The following is a 17749-nucleotide window of genomic DNA, read 5'->3' as shown; positions in this document are numbered from 1 at the left end:
AAAATTAGCCGAAAGTGCATTGAGACGAGATCATATAAATAACATGTAAATTGAATAAAAACATTTCATGTTGATTAATGCTGCTTGATCAGTTCAACCTCTGCTGCTCTACATGTAGCTCTGAGTATATACCCCCCACCACCACATTTTCTGTTTTAACCACCTACCTTTGGCTCATTCTGTTGCATAATGAGACCCCTACTATGAAAGAAATGTAAGATTTCAGCCACTAGATGGCAGCAAAACGACAACCTCTGCATTCATGAGCCTTGTAAAGCTAAGCCAACAAGTTTACAGACAAAATACAGAAGGAGAAATGCCTGTTGATCACAGTAACACTTGAATTTTATGACAATTTAAAGTAAAGTACACATGAAAGTCTTAAATGATATAAAGTATGTCGCAAGCTACAGTGACAAACATTATTTACACAGTGGGATAGCCAGAAGCATCCAATGAGTGTCCAGGTAAACACAGCCTCTGTTGGGAGAAGTTTTCCCTGTGCGGCACATAAATAGAACTTCATCTGATCGCTGGCATTTCTGTAAACATGACGAACGTTTATTGAGGTCCAACTGCTTTAAAAATTTAAAGGAGTTACATTTTTAAGTACACATAAAATAAACAGGATCAGGTTAAAGTCTCGAAAGCAAAAATATCTATTAGGATTTTTCTTGACTGTCTGAAGTTCTTCGTTCTTCATCAGATATGATTACAGAAGCTTCTAGGCTTCCTGTGTACAACTCATAAAAAAGAAATTAATTTTCTTTAGGCGTGCAAGTAGAGCACAACCAGAAAGCAATCATACCCCCAAACTTTGACAAAGTACATCACCAGTTGAAACCTCAATATTTCTTGTTTAAACTCCAATAATTATTCCATGATAACGTAGAAATAGTTTTAAATATTTTTTTTTCCTCTTCAAATTTATTGTTTCCCATCTTTATAGGGAAAACATTGGAGCTCAGTGTTAATGACCGTTTAGTAGCCTTTCTGATTGAGGAGCTCCTCCCCTGATAACTTAGGTTGGTCAAGCAAGACAAATCAAGGAAGCATCTTTGTGGTTCCAAGTTTGTTCCATTTCTGAATTAAAATAATATTTCATCCTAATCTCTGACAGAAAAATCTATGTAGAGATGTCTATCCAGAATTGTGCAAAACAACCTCAGGTCTGCATAGACAATGTTTGACTTGTTTTTTTTTCCTGTCTGAAAGGTAACTGTGTTCTACCTCCAAATCATGTTAATTTAACCAAGTATAACAAAGGTGAACTCCATTTAGGAAAGTTCTGAAAATTAAGTAGAAACAGTTTCATTATGGTTATAGCAAAAGATAAGAAAACTTATGTTTCTATTGTTTTTTTACTTTTTCATAGTTTTACAAGAATTCAGATGCCAAATAGAGAAAACCATTCCAGTGACCAGAGCGATTGATTTACAGGTTATCCCCATAGTGACATGACGCCATGACTGTCTTGGTATCAGTTGTCCTGTCAGCCAATCAGGAACTGGATGTGGCTGTGACATAAGGCAGATCAAACACAAGGCTTTTCAAATTTAAATGGAAAATAGCAAATATATGTACTAGGGCTGCAACTAACTATTATTTTGCAAATCAATTCATCTGTCGATAATATTTCTGATTCATTAATAATGGGATAGCCAAAGATTATTTAAAGAAGACTTTATATGAAATGAAACCAGGTCAGACTCAAACTTTTCCACTTGTGGAGTTTTGGATATAGGATATTGACACATTTTATTTTTTTTAATCTTTAATGCAAAATGTTTATATATATATTTTTTTTTTTTTTTACAATTTGGCAATAATTTCTGCTCTGAACGGGTCGCTCTGTCAGCTAAAGGCATGTTTTACAGTCTAAACTCCAGTTAACAATTAATCAATTGCTTAATTAGTTGACAATAGATTAATCATTAATCAATTTAATTGTTTCAGCCCTAATATAGACAAAGGATGAAGTAAGAAATGCTCGTAGGGAAATGGCCGTTCCAACCGTTGCATTTCAAGGGGGCGGGATTGTCGTGGCGGAAGGTTCGCAAGCAAGTTTGATTGTGACCGGTTTCTCTGAAGCATCTTGCTAACCAGTTAGCAATTTAGTGCTAGTAGGTTCCAATGGCAAATTCCATTGGGACCAAGTAGCACTAAATTGGTGACTTAGAATCGACACTGTCAAGGAACGCTATGAACAGAGGAAACATGCAAGAGGAGGAGAGTTTTGTGTTGGAGGTCGTGGATGAGTCTCCTCTGTCATACGTTTTTTATTTAGAGGAGGAAAGCAGGGACGAAGATGTTGCGAAAGAGGATGCCAGGGCGGCAGAAGCTCGCAACGCTGCCAGTTCTGTCATCTCTACACCCTCTGAAGACACAGACATCCATCCCCATGAACACTGGGACGGAACTCAATGGGGAAGTAAATGATTCTTATTTCTTCTTTCAACCGTTGCGTATATTAGCTGCGACATATGAATCAAGATGCTATGATCAGAAAAATTTGATTGACAGATGACCGTTGATATTTGATTGGCCGAATTTAGGTGTTCAGGCTGATGTATAACTAACTGGCCTGCATACCGGCATAAGATAACAAAAAAATAAATACATTTTAAAAAAGATATTAAGACAGGATTTTTTTTAAATAGAAATTTTCTAAATTTTGGGACAATATAATCTGATAAAGACTACATTTATATGCATGTTTAAGCCAGAATGATTTGACATTTAAATAGGATTTTCCTATGACTTTAAGAGGTTTGTGGGTAGCTTTTGAAAAAGCAATTTTCATTTATCCCTTAAAGAATTGTCAAATCCTTTGCCCTCCTCTTGTGATTCCCCCAAAGCGGAACAGTTTTGTCCTGGTCAGAAGCAACCCTTATCCAGCTGTAGCTCCTGGACTCCCCGCACTGGAAGATTTAATATTTTGGCGCCGCTTTGTAAAATCCAGATTTGCAAAGCTAAGTTTAATCTGACAAGCCGCAGACATTAGCTCCTTCTACCTGATGGTGAAGGGACAGGGGTGGAGCTCTGTTACCCGCCATGCGATTTGCTGGTAGGATGTTAAGCGAACGACACTACCCAACTGTGATGATCATGGGAACACATTCAGCATAAATATGGAAAAAGTGGAGAGGTGTGAATACTTTCTGTTTGCATTATACATCTTTGAAATGTAGTAACATCTGAACAGTTGCTGCAAGTTTCCTGCATCTGACAAACCACTGGCACACAATGGCAGGCAGCTCTGGACAGAATAATCTGGACCCGAATGAGAGAATAAATTAATAACCTCACAGATATGATGTGAGGCTCTGTTTCGGTGAATTCACAGTGTATGACTGACATCCGAGCACTCGGCCAACTGTCTCTCCATTATCTGTTTCTCCACCAGGTCCTCCACTCTGCCCACCTCCACCTCGTCCACATCGTCCATAAAGCTCGACCAGTCTGTGGTTCCGTCCGTACGCACCATGGGCTCCTGCTGGCTCGAGGGGTCCACAGGCGCAGAGTCCTCGTGAGTGGTGGTCACGCAGTTGCAGCTGTCGCAGATGCTGAAGCGCTTCAATCCAGGGGAAACGCCCGACCCGGTGAAGGTTCGCCTGCAGCTCTTGCACGATACTGGCCAGTAGTGCCTGTGAACCTGTGACCGAACACACAGTGGGTTTTATTTGGACAGTTGGTATGAATTAATGCTTTTAAACTTTTGAGATGATTGCTGATCATCATTGATGCGGATTCTATGCAGCGCTGTACAGAAAGCAAGGAAATGTCTTTGCAGGAGGGATTCATGTGTTATCTGATGTTACTATTGGAATATATGCGCTTTGTGAGAGATTGCTTGTGGGAGGATGGAGTTTACCTTGATTTAAAAAAACAACTCAAGAAAAAAATAGTAAAAAAGAAATTAGGAAAAAGGAATTAAATGCTGCTTAGGAGGCAACAAACTATGTCTAGGACAAATATAACAGCTCCTTCACCCAGAAATAACACGACACAAAGGGATAAATGCTTAACTGCAACAGAAGTGAGTACACCTCTATCTGAAAACAACCAAATTACTCCCCATTTACCCGTCGAGTTATCGCACACATGCTGGTCACTAAAAGCTCAACCTGGCACCGAATGGCAAAGAGGTGTCTGAAGATCTAAAAAAGAATGGTTGCTCTACATCACAGGTGTCAAAGTTGTTCCAGAAAGGGCTGTGTGGCTGCAGGTTTTCTTTCCAACCAAGCAATAGCACACCAGATCCATTCATATCATCAAGTCATCATGCTCAGATTGGACTCCCTTGATGAGATGAATGGAGTCTTGTGTGCTAATACTTGGTTGGAAAGAAAACATGCAGCCACACGGCCCTTTCTGGAACCAGTTTGACACCCCTGCTCTACATGAATAACACCAAAACTATTAGAAGATAATCAGGGTTACTGCAGAAATGAGTAAATATGATTTAATGCTTTGTAAAGCTTTTTAAAACATTTTTTTTTTTGCCATCAAGGAGAAGCCATGACAGTTCAGCTAAATATGTAAAGACGAACTCTGGAAAGTCGATGTATTTTAAAGTGCCTTGAGAAGATTAATTTAAGATTCAGTACAACGAAAAGACAAAACACCTGCTGCAAAAACTACACAGAATGATAAATGCTGCAGAATATGGTACATCGATAACAAAATATTTGGTTAAAGCTTGATTTTAGTTTACTGAATCTGTCCTTCTACCGTTTTCTTTGAATATTAGATATGCTTATCTTTTGAGCCATAAGTGCGCTAGATTTGATCCATCTGAAGGCCGCCGCCAACATTTCTTTCTTCTTGATCGGTTTTCTAAAGCTTTTCTCTTAATTCCAAAAATTATTTTCTCTCTTTTCTGGCATTGTTTATCAAGGTATATCCTGTCCTGGCTGAGGCTACAGATGTCAGGCGTTTTTGTAAGAAGCACTTTGAGTATCTCCTCACAAGCTTTGACAGCCACCGAACCAAGCTTAATTTGTTCTTTTACAAACACTATAAAATCCTTCCCAATCTTTCCCATCAACAGGCAGCAGCCATCTCCTAAATTCCTCCATTACAAGTAATTTCTATTTCAGAATTTGTATTTTCTCATTCAGTGGCTTTTCTCCACCTCTATGAGCCACCCTTCCTTCCAAGCTTTACAAATGACCAGAAACAGTTTTCAAAGTGGTTCCACGTGTTATTTCACTTGACAAAAAATTTCACTTGTATTTTAATACTACAGGTAATCACATTTAATGAGTTTTAATTTTTCCATTTAAACGGTCTGACACATCTCCTTAAGGTATTAAAATCGTTATATTAGTTTAATAAAACACATGCATAGTTCTTTTAGCTAAAAAACCTCTGATTATTTGTGCCCTCATACGGAAATACTTTCTCTCTGGTATGTTACTGGCTGTTTCTCAGAGCAGGAGGCTCGGTGACGGTAGGGACACCAACTACCTTTACATGAAAACAAACGGTCAGATTGAAACTGTGTCATGTAAACATGGCAGACTGAAGATTATAATTGATTTGGCCTGATTGGAAAGAAATTTTATTCTGTAAGATAAGTGTTTTTTTTTTCCTAACGCCTTTTGGATTGGTGTCCATGTACACACCCATTGGGATGAACATGCCATCCTGCCTCTACTCCTGTAGCAAAGGAGTGTTAGCGTAAGGTACTGATGAGCTTTTAACTAAAATGAGCACCAATGACAAAAGTATGATGCGATGAATGTCCATCTATCCATTTTTTTCTGACACGCTTAATCCCAAGTGGGGTCGTGAGGGGTGCTGGTGCAGCTCCAGCTGTCTACGGGTGAGAGGGGGGTACACCCTGGACAGGTCGGCAGTCACAATGAATGTCCATATAGAAAAAAAACTACATCAACAGACACGAACTTAATAACTAAAGTAAAAGAAATGTGGCAGGCAGGCCCAAAGTACAGCTAAAGTTGAGGATAAGTGGAAAAGTACGGGTTTGTTTTCAAAAGAGAGAGCTTCTTCTTCTACTACTAATTAATTTCCGGAAAACTAGGAAGTTCTGTGCATACTTAAATTATTTAATCTGATCAAATGTTTGGTACATGGATACATGACAAGGTCATGATCAGATCATTTTAATTAGTGTTCATGTAAACAGATTTTAAATTTCTGATAAACCAAGATTTAGATCAGTTAAGAGGAATGTTGCGCATAAAAACGTAACTGCATCTCAGCTAAAGGCTAAAACTTAAAGGTGTCCTTTTAATGTTACCGTGGTAGAAAGTTCCTACTTAGGCAGCACTATATCTACAGATCTCCCTTGAAAAGCTACAAACGAGATCTGCCAGTATTGCTGCAGAGGCAGAGGGGGGCTATCAGTGTTCAAACTGTATGCCACACTGCATCTGTAGCCTGTATCGCCCACACAATATAATGGAACAGTGTGCTATGCTTCAATCTGAGAACAAATAAAATGGACCATGGATGCAAACGTATTTTTACACACTGGAGCAAAGAATGGTCCCATTCATTCAAAAGAAGCTCTTAAGATAGCATTTAAATGTGATAAGAACCCAGAGCAAACTTCCAAGATCACCACTGTTCTACCAAAGAACTCAGGGTAAAGGAGTTAATCTGTGTAGCATCTGTGGAACTAAGACACAGGACAGACAGACAGAAACTTGGCTCTCACACTAAGGGCGTGGGTGCGGAGATGCTCCTGCCGTGTAAACCTCTTGCCACACATGGGACAGGGGAAAGGCCTCTCTCCTGTGTGGCAGCGAATGTGTCTCTTCATGATTCCTTTCTGCTTGGCAGTGTATGGACAGAAAGGACACTTATGGAGTTTAACTGGCACGACCAAGCCATCACCTACAGGGGAAGGAAAAACAAACCAATATATCCCTTCCTGCCGTTATAAAATTTACGTTATTTGACTGGGACATAAAGATGCTATAGAGCTAGACTGACTGAGGTATTTACCTGTATCCTCGCTGAGCCAATCGGACTGGATCTCCATGATAGATGACCCAACAAAGCCTAAACTTTCATCCATTCTGCTTCCTGCTGTGCTGCCTCCGAGTCCTTGGGCGAAGCGCTGACCTGCCCTGTCCCCCTGGGGACTGGGGCCCCGGGGAGCATCCCCTCTGGATAGGATCTCCATCAGCTGTCGGGCATTAAATGAAGGGCTGTATCCTAAAGAGGAGCGCTCATTGGAGACTGAGGGACTTTGGAGATGTAACCTGCTGTGGTGTGAACCATGTAGAGGGGGCCCAGGATAAGAGGCAAGGTCTTTGGTGTCTGGGGACTCTACCAGTTCCTCATCGGGATCATACTCTATTTTCGGGTTCACCAACTCTGGAGTCAAGGCAGACGAGGAGGAGGAGGAGAGATTGGTCTGATCCATGTGGCCCTTTTGTTCTTCACTGCCAGAGGTGAACCCCTCCCTAGAGGAGTAGGCACTGTCCATGTTTTTACTGGAGCCTGCAGGGATGGCGACACCCGTGGACAACGCGGTCCTAGATGAGGTCCCAGCTTCGGGACCTAAGCTCGACCCTCCATCCACCTCCGCAGCCTCTGAACTTGTCCCTGCTACACCTTCACCACCTGAGATGGTTAAAGAAGGAGTTCCACTGTCTGCAGGTCCGATCGCTCCATTGTCCGACTTGTTCTCTTTCTGCATGCTCTTCTCCCTCTCCTTGTTGCAGATCTCCAAAGAGGAGTGGATGTACTCCTTACAGAAGTTCACCAGGTCAGTCATTTGCAGGTAGCTAGCTGCTGACATCACCTCTATGACATTGTTGCTGTTAAGAGCCAAGCGACCAGAGTAGAGGAAATCAAGGATGGCGGAGAAGGCATCGGCTGTTACGATGTCCAACGAGGCTGTGCTGTAGCGCTGTCCGTTGTCCTGAGAAAAGATGTTCCAGACTTAAAAACAACTTAAAAAAGAACATCACTGTTATCATATCTGAGACAGCAGTGTAAAAATGTATACTGTGTACCTATTTAAAGCTCTGTAAGATTCAATTACACACTAAAATATAATAGGACTGAACACTGACTCAAAAAGACACAATAGATAAGTGTGTCATTTAGAGAAAGATAAAGGAAAAACATAACGGTTGCATGGATGTTTTAAAGCAACGTGGACCTGAAAGAGATGAATACATAAAGAGATTAGAATTATAAATCATTAAATAAATCATTGACACATTTAAAGCCTAAAAGGTCAATAAATTAATCTACAGTTTGCTGGTGAAGATTCTCAGTCAAGTTTGAAGACGTTTCGCTTACTATCCAGGAAGCTTAAGAAAGCTAAGAAAGAAAAAACCTTAAACAGAGGGGGTGGACCCAGATTTCACCTTTCAAAAACCTACAATGCAGCGATAGATTGGATTCCTTCCCACTATGATCGCAACTCTCATACAGGGAAACAGAAACTCGTCTGTTCAGCCAGGCCAACAATTCCCTCTAACAACCCCTGTTTCAGAGACATAGACAGGTATCGGGTATTACAGGCTATGAAAGAACCCCAACAGCCCCTATTATTAAGTGGCGGACCCATTTGTCACTACCGGATCCGTACCGGGAGCACGATCCGTTCTGCGCATGCACCATCAGCTCATTTGCGCATCCAGATATGCATTCGGCTTGTCCTCGACTTTATTTTGTTAAAAATACCTCAATGACTTTTCCCTCCCCAAAAATAGTAAACGTAATAAAATATAATGTGTTTAAGGTTAATAATGTATTTCCTGAGAAAATAAATTCCTTAAAATCCTTTCTGTTTCATCACTTGTCTCCACCCGATCTGCACCAGAAATGGGATCCTACACTACTTCCGGCGGCAAACTTTCATGGCTTTGGATTTAAAAATAAATCTAGTCTTTTTGAGTTTTATGTTTTCATTTCATTTTAACCTTATGCTATATAGTGCGCAATCAAAAGAAAAAAACAACAACTAAAATGCAGAGAAACATGGTTTAATCATATTTTGCCAGATTGCACTGAGCATGTCTGATGACGTAAGAGAAGTAGTTTAACGAAGAAAATGTAAAAAGCATAAAAATTGTCTCACTAAAGTCATAAAAAAAAAAAAACTCAGAAACCAAGTCCAGTGGATTGCTTTTAATTTTGGGGGGGAATCTAAAGTTAGTTGAAAATATCAATAGCATATTTTTAAGACATCTCTAAATGTTATTCCTATTTAAATGTCTAGATTTTATTTCATTCATAAACATGTAGCCTAGTGGTTAGAGCACTGCACTTGTCAAACCAGTTCACCCGGTTTGACTCCCCTCAGACTAGCCTCCTCCCTGTCCTCACCTCGTCTCCAACCCCCCGGGCCACCACAATTTCTATAGATGGGTATCATCTATGGTTTATATATCCTCACCTGCAGGTAGTGAACCAGGAGAGCCCGGAAATAGCCGCTACCAGCAAATAGCACATTCCGGTGGGCTTTAAAAACACGCCCCTCCACCAGGATGCTGCAATCACAGAAGAAGTCTCGCTTTCGCTGTTCATTGAGCTCAAACATCAGTTTGGACAGATAACAGGGAACCTCCATGGTTTCGGTGTCCCTAACAGGAAGAGAAACAAACCCTACAGTAAAAACCATGAATATTGTCTGAAAGCTATCAATAACTGACATTAACTTAAGGCAACAGACCCAGAACATGTTTTAACCAAACCAATAAATATTTGTAATACGCGTTTAACTATGTTAACTACCTTCAAATTCAATATTGTTGCCAGTTAAAACATTAACCGTTCAGCACTGTTTGCTAACACGATAGCCTGTGCAGCTAGCACTTAGGAGCTAGCTGCTAATACTCCATCGAGAGACACAACACGGTTTAGGAAGAACTGTCTCTACGCATTTTACTAAAGAAAGTTATCATCTTTCTGTGATACGGTTACCTTTATATTCGATAAGACTCCAAAATAACCCTAGTCGCGAGAGAAACACAGTATCTGGCAAGGGTTCATTGTCCCATGCCTACTGAGGAGAGGACTTCCGCTTTCGCTTAGCAATGACGGCATTCTGTTCGTCCAATCATTTCACCGAGCGCGGGTCCCGTTATTTTCAGCGCTCCATCACCGCCTTCTCTTTGGAAACATCTGACAATAATAAACATTAGAAATTAGTTTTAGTGGTTCTTCTCCTTCTTCTTTTCTATTATGGAGGATCGCAAGCAACTTTAAGGTGCATACCGCCACCTACTGTACATGAGTGTGCAGCAACATTACCTTACATCAAATTCTATTTTTTATTTTGTTTTCTGAAGATAAATAAATAATGCCTTCCTTAATCTGTGAATATACTTTATATTTCCTTCATTTTCCAATATTCCTTTAAGACTTCATTTTTGGCCTGTCCTTTCAACCATCCTTCGTAATTTCTCCCTTTCATGTTCATAAGTTTTACAGTTCATCAGTACAAGTTTTACATTTTATTTTTCTCCACATCCTTCACATTTATCATTATCTTTCCTCCCTATTAAATATTAATTGAAATTTGAATAGGTATGATAGGTAATCTGATCATTATTACTTCTTCCCTTCTGTTTCTGTCATTAATTATTCTATTTAATACTGATTTTTGTACCTTGTATAATCCTCTTCCTTTCTTATCTTAATTCCACCTCTTTTGCCATGTTTCTATTTCTTTACTTTAGTTTTAGTGGTTTTAGTTCTGTCTCTGTCATAGTGTCCAACTAAATAATATTACTCGACTGAGCAATAACGCTGCGAGTGGTTGAAAATATTAGTTGGAAATAAACTGCACTATCTACAGTAGTTATGGATGCTAAATTGATTTGTCTGCAGCCCGAGGAAAATATTTTGCACATCTGGGGTAGGAAGAAAGAGAAATAAGAGAGTGAAATGTTCCATCAAGTAAAACAGAAACACATTTTAAAAACTATGGAAGTTGCTTCGGAAATGTTTACAAATGTTCCTAAAAAAAAAAAAAAAAGTCAAGCTGTGACTGAATGGTGCAACATAATTACAAACATGCAGGTTTTCACATGCCATGTTGTTGGGTTTCGTTTGCTTCCAGTAAGCAATTAGCTGGAATGAAGACCACACCACCATATAAAGCAGATCATATGTTTTAAAAGTTTATTAATTTAGTTATTTATTTACTCAGCTTTGATGATCAGAGTCATAAATCAGAGGCATACCACCAAGTCGCGTGCTACATGAACAAGAAATTTGCTTTTGGTGATAAGGTTTTATCATAAAGATAAACATGCAGTTAACATAAATACATTTGGACATATGAAATGTTGAACAAACAAATATACATTATACTATATAGGGATATGAAGGGAAGGAGAAGGAGCATTTTGGTAGAAACTAAAAATATACAGCAATGATATGTATTTACATGGGCTGTCATTTTTGTATTATTTACAAGGGTGATGTGTCAGTATGGCACTTGATCCTTTTTAATGAGGCTAGTGGAAAGTGGGAAGATACTGTCTTTGTGGTGGGTGGCTTTGCTTCTGATGGACCTTTGCCTCCTGTCTGATGGAAGAGTCTAGAATGGTTTTTGCCAGGTTGGGAGGGGTCAGCTGCAATTTTTCCTGCTCGTCTCAGAGCTCCGGAGGTATACAGTAGAGCACAAGAAGTGAAGGAAGACTGCAGCCAATAACCCTCCCTTCAGACCGAATGATACGCTGCAGCCTGAGCATGTCCCTGGCGGTATCAGTAGTGTATTAAATAAAAACTTTATAGCTTGTATTTGGATAGTAGGGGAAGGACCAGAAAATATGTGTGCATATTTATTAATGGAAATAACGAGGGTTCACACTGTTTAGTAGTTTTTCTTTATTCTTTAAGTTTTGTTTTTTTCAAATCAAAATCAGAAAATTCTGCAACATGATTTCATGTAACGCAACCTATTGCCTTCTGACCCCAAATAATAAAATCCACAAATTAAAAGAGAATTCAGAGTAAATTCAAAAAGCTGAAGTGAAAGCTGAGAGGTTCGTTAGGAAAACTTAAAGAACAAACATCATGGCAAACAAAGGAAAAACATCAGAGCGCGGAGAGATAAAATCAAGATGCAGTTTAAAGCAGGATTAGGTCATAAAATTATATCCAAAACTTTAAACAATTCCTTTTCAGTTCATTGTTTAAAAATGGATATAGAAAACGTGGCTAGATATGGCTATCCAGGTCAGGTAAGGAGAGTATTAATAAGGCAATTAGCCAAGATGTCCTTTGACCATAGTAGTTTGCTTGATATATTGCTTATTCAGTAGAATCTGTTCAGAGAGACTCCACAAGAAATGCTTGTAAAAAGACTAATTGCTGAAGGAACAGCAGAGAAAAATCCCATTTGCAGTTTGCAAATGGTAGACAACACAAAAATTAGCAAAGCGAACAGAGAAGAGGAAAATCACGGATGGTGGAGAAAACATGTAAAAGGAGATTCGGTGGTGAAATGCTACAATCCTGAACTTTCTTGCCTGCATGTAACTTGGCTCTAAAAGTATGGCTCAAAAACAGAAAAGAACATCACCCTGACAACGTCACCCATTTGTGAAACATGGCTGTGGCAGCAACATGCTGTGGAGATTCTTTTTTTATCTGGTAGGAAAGCTGCAGCTGGTCAGAGTTTATGAGAGGCGCTCTACTACGAATCATTATTGGATTTTTAAATCTTTAATTAAATTATTTTAATCCAAAACTTAAGGGATTTCAAATTTTTAAAGTATTCTCAGTTTCTCGGTTCGATCCTCAAATCACTGACATCGTTCCCAACACTGGTACTGATATTGAATAACTCTCCATTGAAAATATCAATACTTTTTTTCCTGTTTGTGTCACAGCACTTCGCCGCTCACCCTCCTCTCCTGCCATCATATTGCACCATCATGAGGCTCAGTTATAGCAGCCAAACAAGCAAAATTTATTGTGTTGTGCTAATTTTGTTTTGTTTTAAATAGCTTTAAAACTTTGTTTGGCTAATGTTTAATTGTTTTAATTGTAATAATAAAGTAAAAGTAAAAAAAAGCACCTAAAGGTCAACAGTTTCATGAAACATCAACCTTAACTATAAAAAAGTGTCAGCATCAATGTTGACGATAGCGACCCTTTATTTCCTTGGTATTGGGTCGAGGCCAAGGAAAATTCCCGGTATCGATCACCTCTACAATTTACAAGCTATTATTTTACACATATGTCTATTGTTAAAGATGTTTAAACACTGTTCTTTGTTGGCTGGATCTTTATTTTTGCTAATAAAGTTTTGTGACACACAAAAAAAGCTTACAATCAGAAGGTTTGGCAGAAACACAAACCTTAATTTCATGGAATTTTTTTCACCAAAGTCTAACTGAATACCTTTGTTTAATTCCCTACCCTAAGTGCTAACGCTAATCCTAACATTGTTGCATGAGGAACCTAAACCAAAGGTAAGTGGCTCTAATAAGACTTCATTAAACTCCTACTGAGACAGACTTTAGGTGTGTGCTAAGCACTGATTGTAAAATTGGTGGCGCACCGCCTCTGCAGTGAGTCACTCCTGGAGTTTTTTGCAGAGACAGATAAAGGTCAATACAGAGCAACAATGGAGGAAAACAAGTTGGAGGCTAGTAGACATTTCAACATGATAGTGACCCTAAACAGAAACCCAAAGCTGCAATTAAATGGTTTAGTAATAATTTGATAATCTTCAAGGTCACCAAAGTAAAAAGACTTTGCAGAATTTATGGGCTGTAAGCTTTGTCGTTTAAAGGTATAGTGGAGGATATTCTTTTTCTCGGTGGATCATCAAAATAAGTGATATGTTTATGTAAGGCCGTCCTACCTGCTCATCTCCATTTTCACCTACGGGTGGTGAGTCTGACATAGCGGAAAAATTACAAATCTTCTTTTGGAAGTAAGCTTATATGAACGATGCAAATAGAAACTTTTAAATAGAGCTTGCACGAGGAGAAATGGGCTTGTGCACGCTCTTGCACGCATTTAAAAGCTATTCCCTCTCGAGAGCCGGTACAGGGTTGTGCATGTGCATTTTCTTTAAAAGTAGAGAGGGTGGTTCTTTTTTATATATATTTTAAGAGATGCAGTGTAGAGGACGGAATAAAAAAGACATAAAAATATGCAAATTCTGCAATGAATGCTGGCTGTAGCTATAAAAGGTAGTTCAGCAGAGTATTGAGATATGCATGTATATACAGTACAGTGCATATAATCCTTATTATATGCACAATGCATATCAGCTTCTGCTTGTCAAAAAATATGCAAACCATTGATTAAACATTACTTTGCATTGGTATATCATATAAAATACAGAGAACATTAATGTGGTAATGTAGCAAAATATTCAAGGGTTACTGATACTTTTTGTAAGTCACTGTGACTAGAAATAAAGAAATTAAAATACATGCCTTGATTAAAGAAAAAAACAGCATTTACTAAGCTCTTTGTTGCCTTTAAAATGATTATTATTAGTTATAAAAAAAAAAAGCCATGGCACTGGTTTTAAGGATCATCACCTCCTCTCCCTCTCATGCCACTTTGAGCTTGCAGCAGCACTTTAGCCTGCCCTCATTGTCTACACATGAATACTTGTTTATTTGCCTTCCATTTTGGAAAGAAAATAGTTCCTTTCTCATTTTCAGACACGGCAGGGATAAACAAGTAGTTCCTTTAGAGCTGCACCACACCCTCAAAGCACAATCCACAGCTTTAAGAAGTGTTTTTTTTGCCCCGATGGGTACCAACTAGGCAACTTATTTGTTTCAGATATTTTCCCATGGCAAACAGTGTGAACACAAAGGCTTGTGTTGGCCTGATGGAACCACAGAAGCGTCACACATGAACTGCAGTCCGCTCTTTGCACAAGACAATTTATGGTACCTCGTAAAAAAAAAAGAAAAAACTATTCATGCTTATTTGCGCTAAATATAAAGTATCATAAACCAACAGGGGTTCAGTTAGGCCTTGTAAACGTGATGCTAAGGAAGCACTCTGTCCGGATGAAGGCATCAAAGGCTGGTTGACCCATCTGCCAGGAGTCAAACCCTAAACAAAACATAATTAGGTTGAGTTTAGGGATACTTCTGGGTGCTGACCTTCTTCTCACTATGCCTCAGGCGAACACAAGAGCTTTTGTTTTGGTCATTTGTTGACTTCATGGCAGGAAACTCCCTCTCCTGCAGGCCTTCCACAGCGAAGCAATGACCGTGAAGTTCCTACAATGCCGCCAACAAGGGTGACAGTTTATGGCCAGTTTACACCCAGCAACCCTTTAAGAACAAATAACATCGGTGATATATGATTGGGTTTTGCCTCATGCCTGTGATTACGATGGTGCATGATTTACCAGAGGAAGCCCGGACAGAAATGTAAATAGATGTAGCGATCGCTGTTATGTAAGGTCACCTCCAAAGGCAGGACCTCACTCATTGTGCGCGAAAGCCACTTGGAGACCTATGGCTGGCACAGAGGGCTCCAGCAGCACTCCACTGGGTCTCTGTGGTCTGCGCCTCAGCTCATAACAGCCACTTAGGCCGGCATTTTCCCAGGCTGAGACAACACACCACGGTGGCAGCGGGAGCCGCAGAGAGGGCCTGATTAAAGAGTAGAGACAATGGAGGGAGAGTGAGCCGGGGACCATGGTGGCATTTTCCATCTCCGCCACTGTCTCCTGGGGGGACCAAGTATGTGCCGTGAAACGTTTGAATTATCCCAGAATCTCTGGAATTCAGACGGAGGCACCGCGGAGAGGACCCTCGACCGGGGATCAAAGAGCTTCGAGAGGAGTGCGGTGGACTGGTGGTGAAGTCGAGTACATAGTGGAGCATGTGTGTGTGTTTGTTTGTGTGTGTGTGGGGCATACTTATGTGTTCGAGAGCACTCAGTTGAAAAGATAAAGACAATGTTTAAGTTTGAATCATTTATAGATTCCTGTGTAAGGATGTTTTGAAAAAAAAGGGGCTCGTGTTTGGTTTTTGAGGAGACATTGATCGCTGAGTGCCACATAAAGACATGTGGGGAGTATGTGTTAGTGTCCTTTTATCTTTCACAGGATCAAATAATGCAATCATAGCCAATCATTTCAAGTCTAATATAGTGGGCGCCCCTCTTTAGTTTGGAGACGCCACTTTCTGTGGTGGGAGAAGGAAAGAAAGAGAAAAGCAAGAGGGGGGGAACCGCGTCTTTCTCTGACCATCTATCTCTCTGTAATTACTACTTAATATTCCTCTATGTTCTGGAGACGCCTGTCTCTCGCTCTGTCCTTTCTTTTCTTTCTGCATGAGTCAGAATTATATCTACCAGCCTATTTATCATTGTATATTTAGCCTTAAAGCAGAGTGGCAAAGGGAGCCATCCCAGACTGCCAGCTTCCGGTAACACAGAGCCTCCGCGCTGGCTGGCTGGCTGTCTATGCCACAGCTAAGGATCAAAGCATCCTTTACTGTAGTAAATCAGCTTCACAAATCCTTACTTTAGCCAAGACCTCAGAAGTCAACATACAGTAATGTGCATGTAACATTTTATCAAGAGAGAACTTCAAACTGTGAGTCAGTTCATTAGAATTTAGATTTTATAATCAACCCCCAAAAGCTAAATCTTTGGAGAACCACTGTAGGCTGTAATTACAGTTACATGTCTTTCAGGGGCCTGTGTCTACCAGCCTTACAGAATCGGAGACAACATTTTTTTTTTGCCAATTTTTCTTAGTAGAAGAGCTCAAGCACAATGGAAATAGGGAGTCTTTGAACACTGTTTTCAAGTCTTGCCACAAATGCTCAATTTGATTGAGGTCCAGACTTTGACTAAACTCTCTAAGACATACATATGCTTTGATCTAAAACAATTGATTGTTCTTATGGCATTATGTTGAAGGTTATTTTACCTCTAGAAGGGGGATGTCCAACCTGGTCTGAAGTCTTACAAGTCTTACTCTGTACACTGTGCCAAATTAAACTCAATTCTATTCTATTCTATTCTATTCTATTCTATTCTATTCTATTCTATTCTATTTTATTCTATTAAAAAGGTGCATGGCTAATAGTTGTCTTGAAAGGAGTGAACATCTGCAGAGCCCTGAAAGCTATGTCCAAACATGAACTCTTTGCGATCAATAATAGCTTAAGTGATTGCCCATCTGTTTTGATTTTTGCAGCTTTGCAATAGTGTTTTATAGTGTTAATTAACGCTTTAATAGTTGAAATATGAGACTCTCACATGCCAAATACAACTGATGAGTCACTTACTTGTCAATTTAAAAGTTAAAACAACAACAGTACCTTTTTGATTGCACAATGGACTGATTCTTGATGTTTTTGGATGTTGCTATCTAAAAGGTTGGATTTAAGGTCTACTTAGCTAAAGGTTGTAGTGTCTTGGTTTTTTTCCCTGTGTTGTGGATTTTCTCGTTTTCCATTGTTCTCTAGATTGCAGTGTTTCAATAGCTTTACTTTAAAAGAACATATGTTTTGCATATATGTTATGCTTTGCAACATTGCAACGTTTTTTTTTTGTCCTGTCTGGCAATGTGGCAATAAGAATTGTCTTGATGCCAAAAAGAGCCCAACAGATTTTACTTTCACAAGTGAAGCAGTAGGGCTATAGCCATAGTGTTTTGCTTGTTTCATGCATATAAATTGCTTTATTATAATTCACGAAGGGAGTTTTACAGATTTTATGGACACTGCAATGGAAAAAAAAGGAGAAAAGATGAAAGTAAGAGGAGATAGAAGGGAGATAATGATAAAACACTTTCAGT

The 17749-nt window shown here is 39.4% G+C and overlaps 1 protein-coding gene across 1 annotated transcript; it reads right to left on the bottom strand.

The window, feature by feature from the left end:
* Window positions 1-3056: 3056 nt before the first annotated feature.
* On the bottom strand, window positions 3057-10154 carry zbtb8b (zinc finger and BTB domain containing 8B). Its single transcript, XM_015387157.1, has 5 exons — window positions 9919-10154; window positions 9392-9578; window positions 6979-7903; window positions 6689-6867; window positions 3057-3655 (listed from the first exon to the last, which is right to left on the bottom strand). The coding sequence occupies exons 2-5, from the start codon at window positions 9563-9565 to the stop codon at window positions 3341-3343; spliced, it is 1593 nt and encodes a 530-aa protein (XP_015242643.1). The 5' UTR covers window positions 9566-9578; window positions 9919-10154; the 3' UTR covers window positions 3057-3340.
* Window positions 10155-17749: the final 7595 nt, after the last annotated feature.

This window comes from Cyprinodon variegatus, unplaced genomic scaffold (genome assembly GCF_000732505.1).
Source record: "Cyprinodon variegatus isolate N-32 unplaced genomic scaffold, C_variegatus-1.0 Scaffold387, whole genome shotgun sequence".
NCBI classification, from domain to species: Eukaryota; Metazoa; Chordata; class Actinopteri; order Cyprinodontiformes; family Cyprinodontidae; genus Cyprinodon; species Cyprinodon variegatus.
The sequence above is the reverse complement of the archived record's forward strand: the minus strand, read 5'-3'. Positions and strand labels throughout refer to the sequence as shown.

Excerpts from the sequence above, each read along its gene's own strand:
- zbtb8b (XM_015387157.1), bottom strand. The coding sequence starts at position 9,565 with ATGGAGGTTCCCTGTTATCTGTCCAAACTGATGTTTGAGCTCAATGAA. Across the intron at positions 7,904-9,391 it reads TCCTGGTTCACTACCTGCAG|GACAACGGACAGCGCTACAG; the intron begins GTGAGGATATAT and ends ATCTTTTCTCAG. Across the intron at positions 3,656-6,688 it reads TCCGCACCCACGCCCTTAGT|GTTCACAGGCACTACTGGCC; the intron begins GTGAGAGCCAAG and ends GTTCGGTCACAG.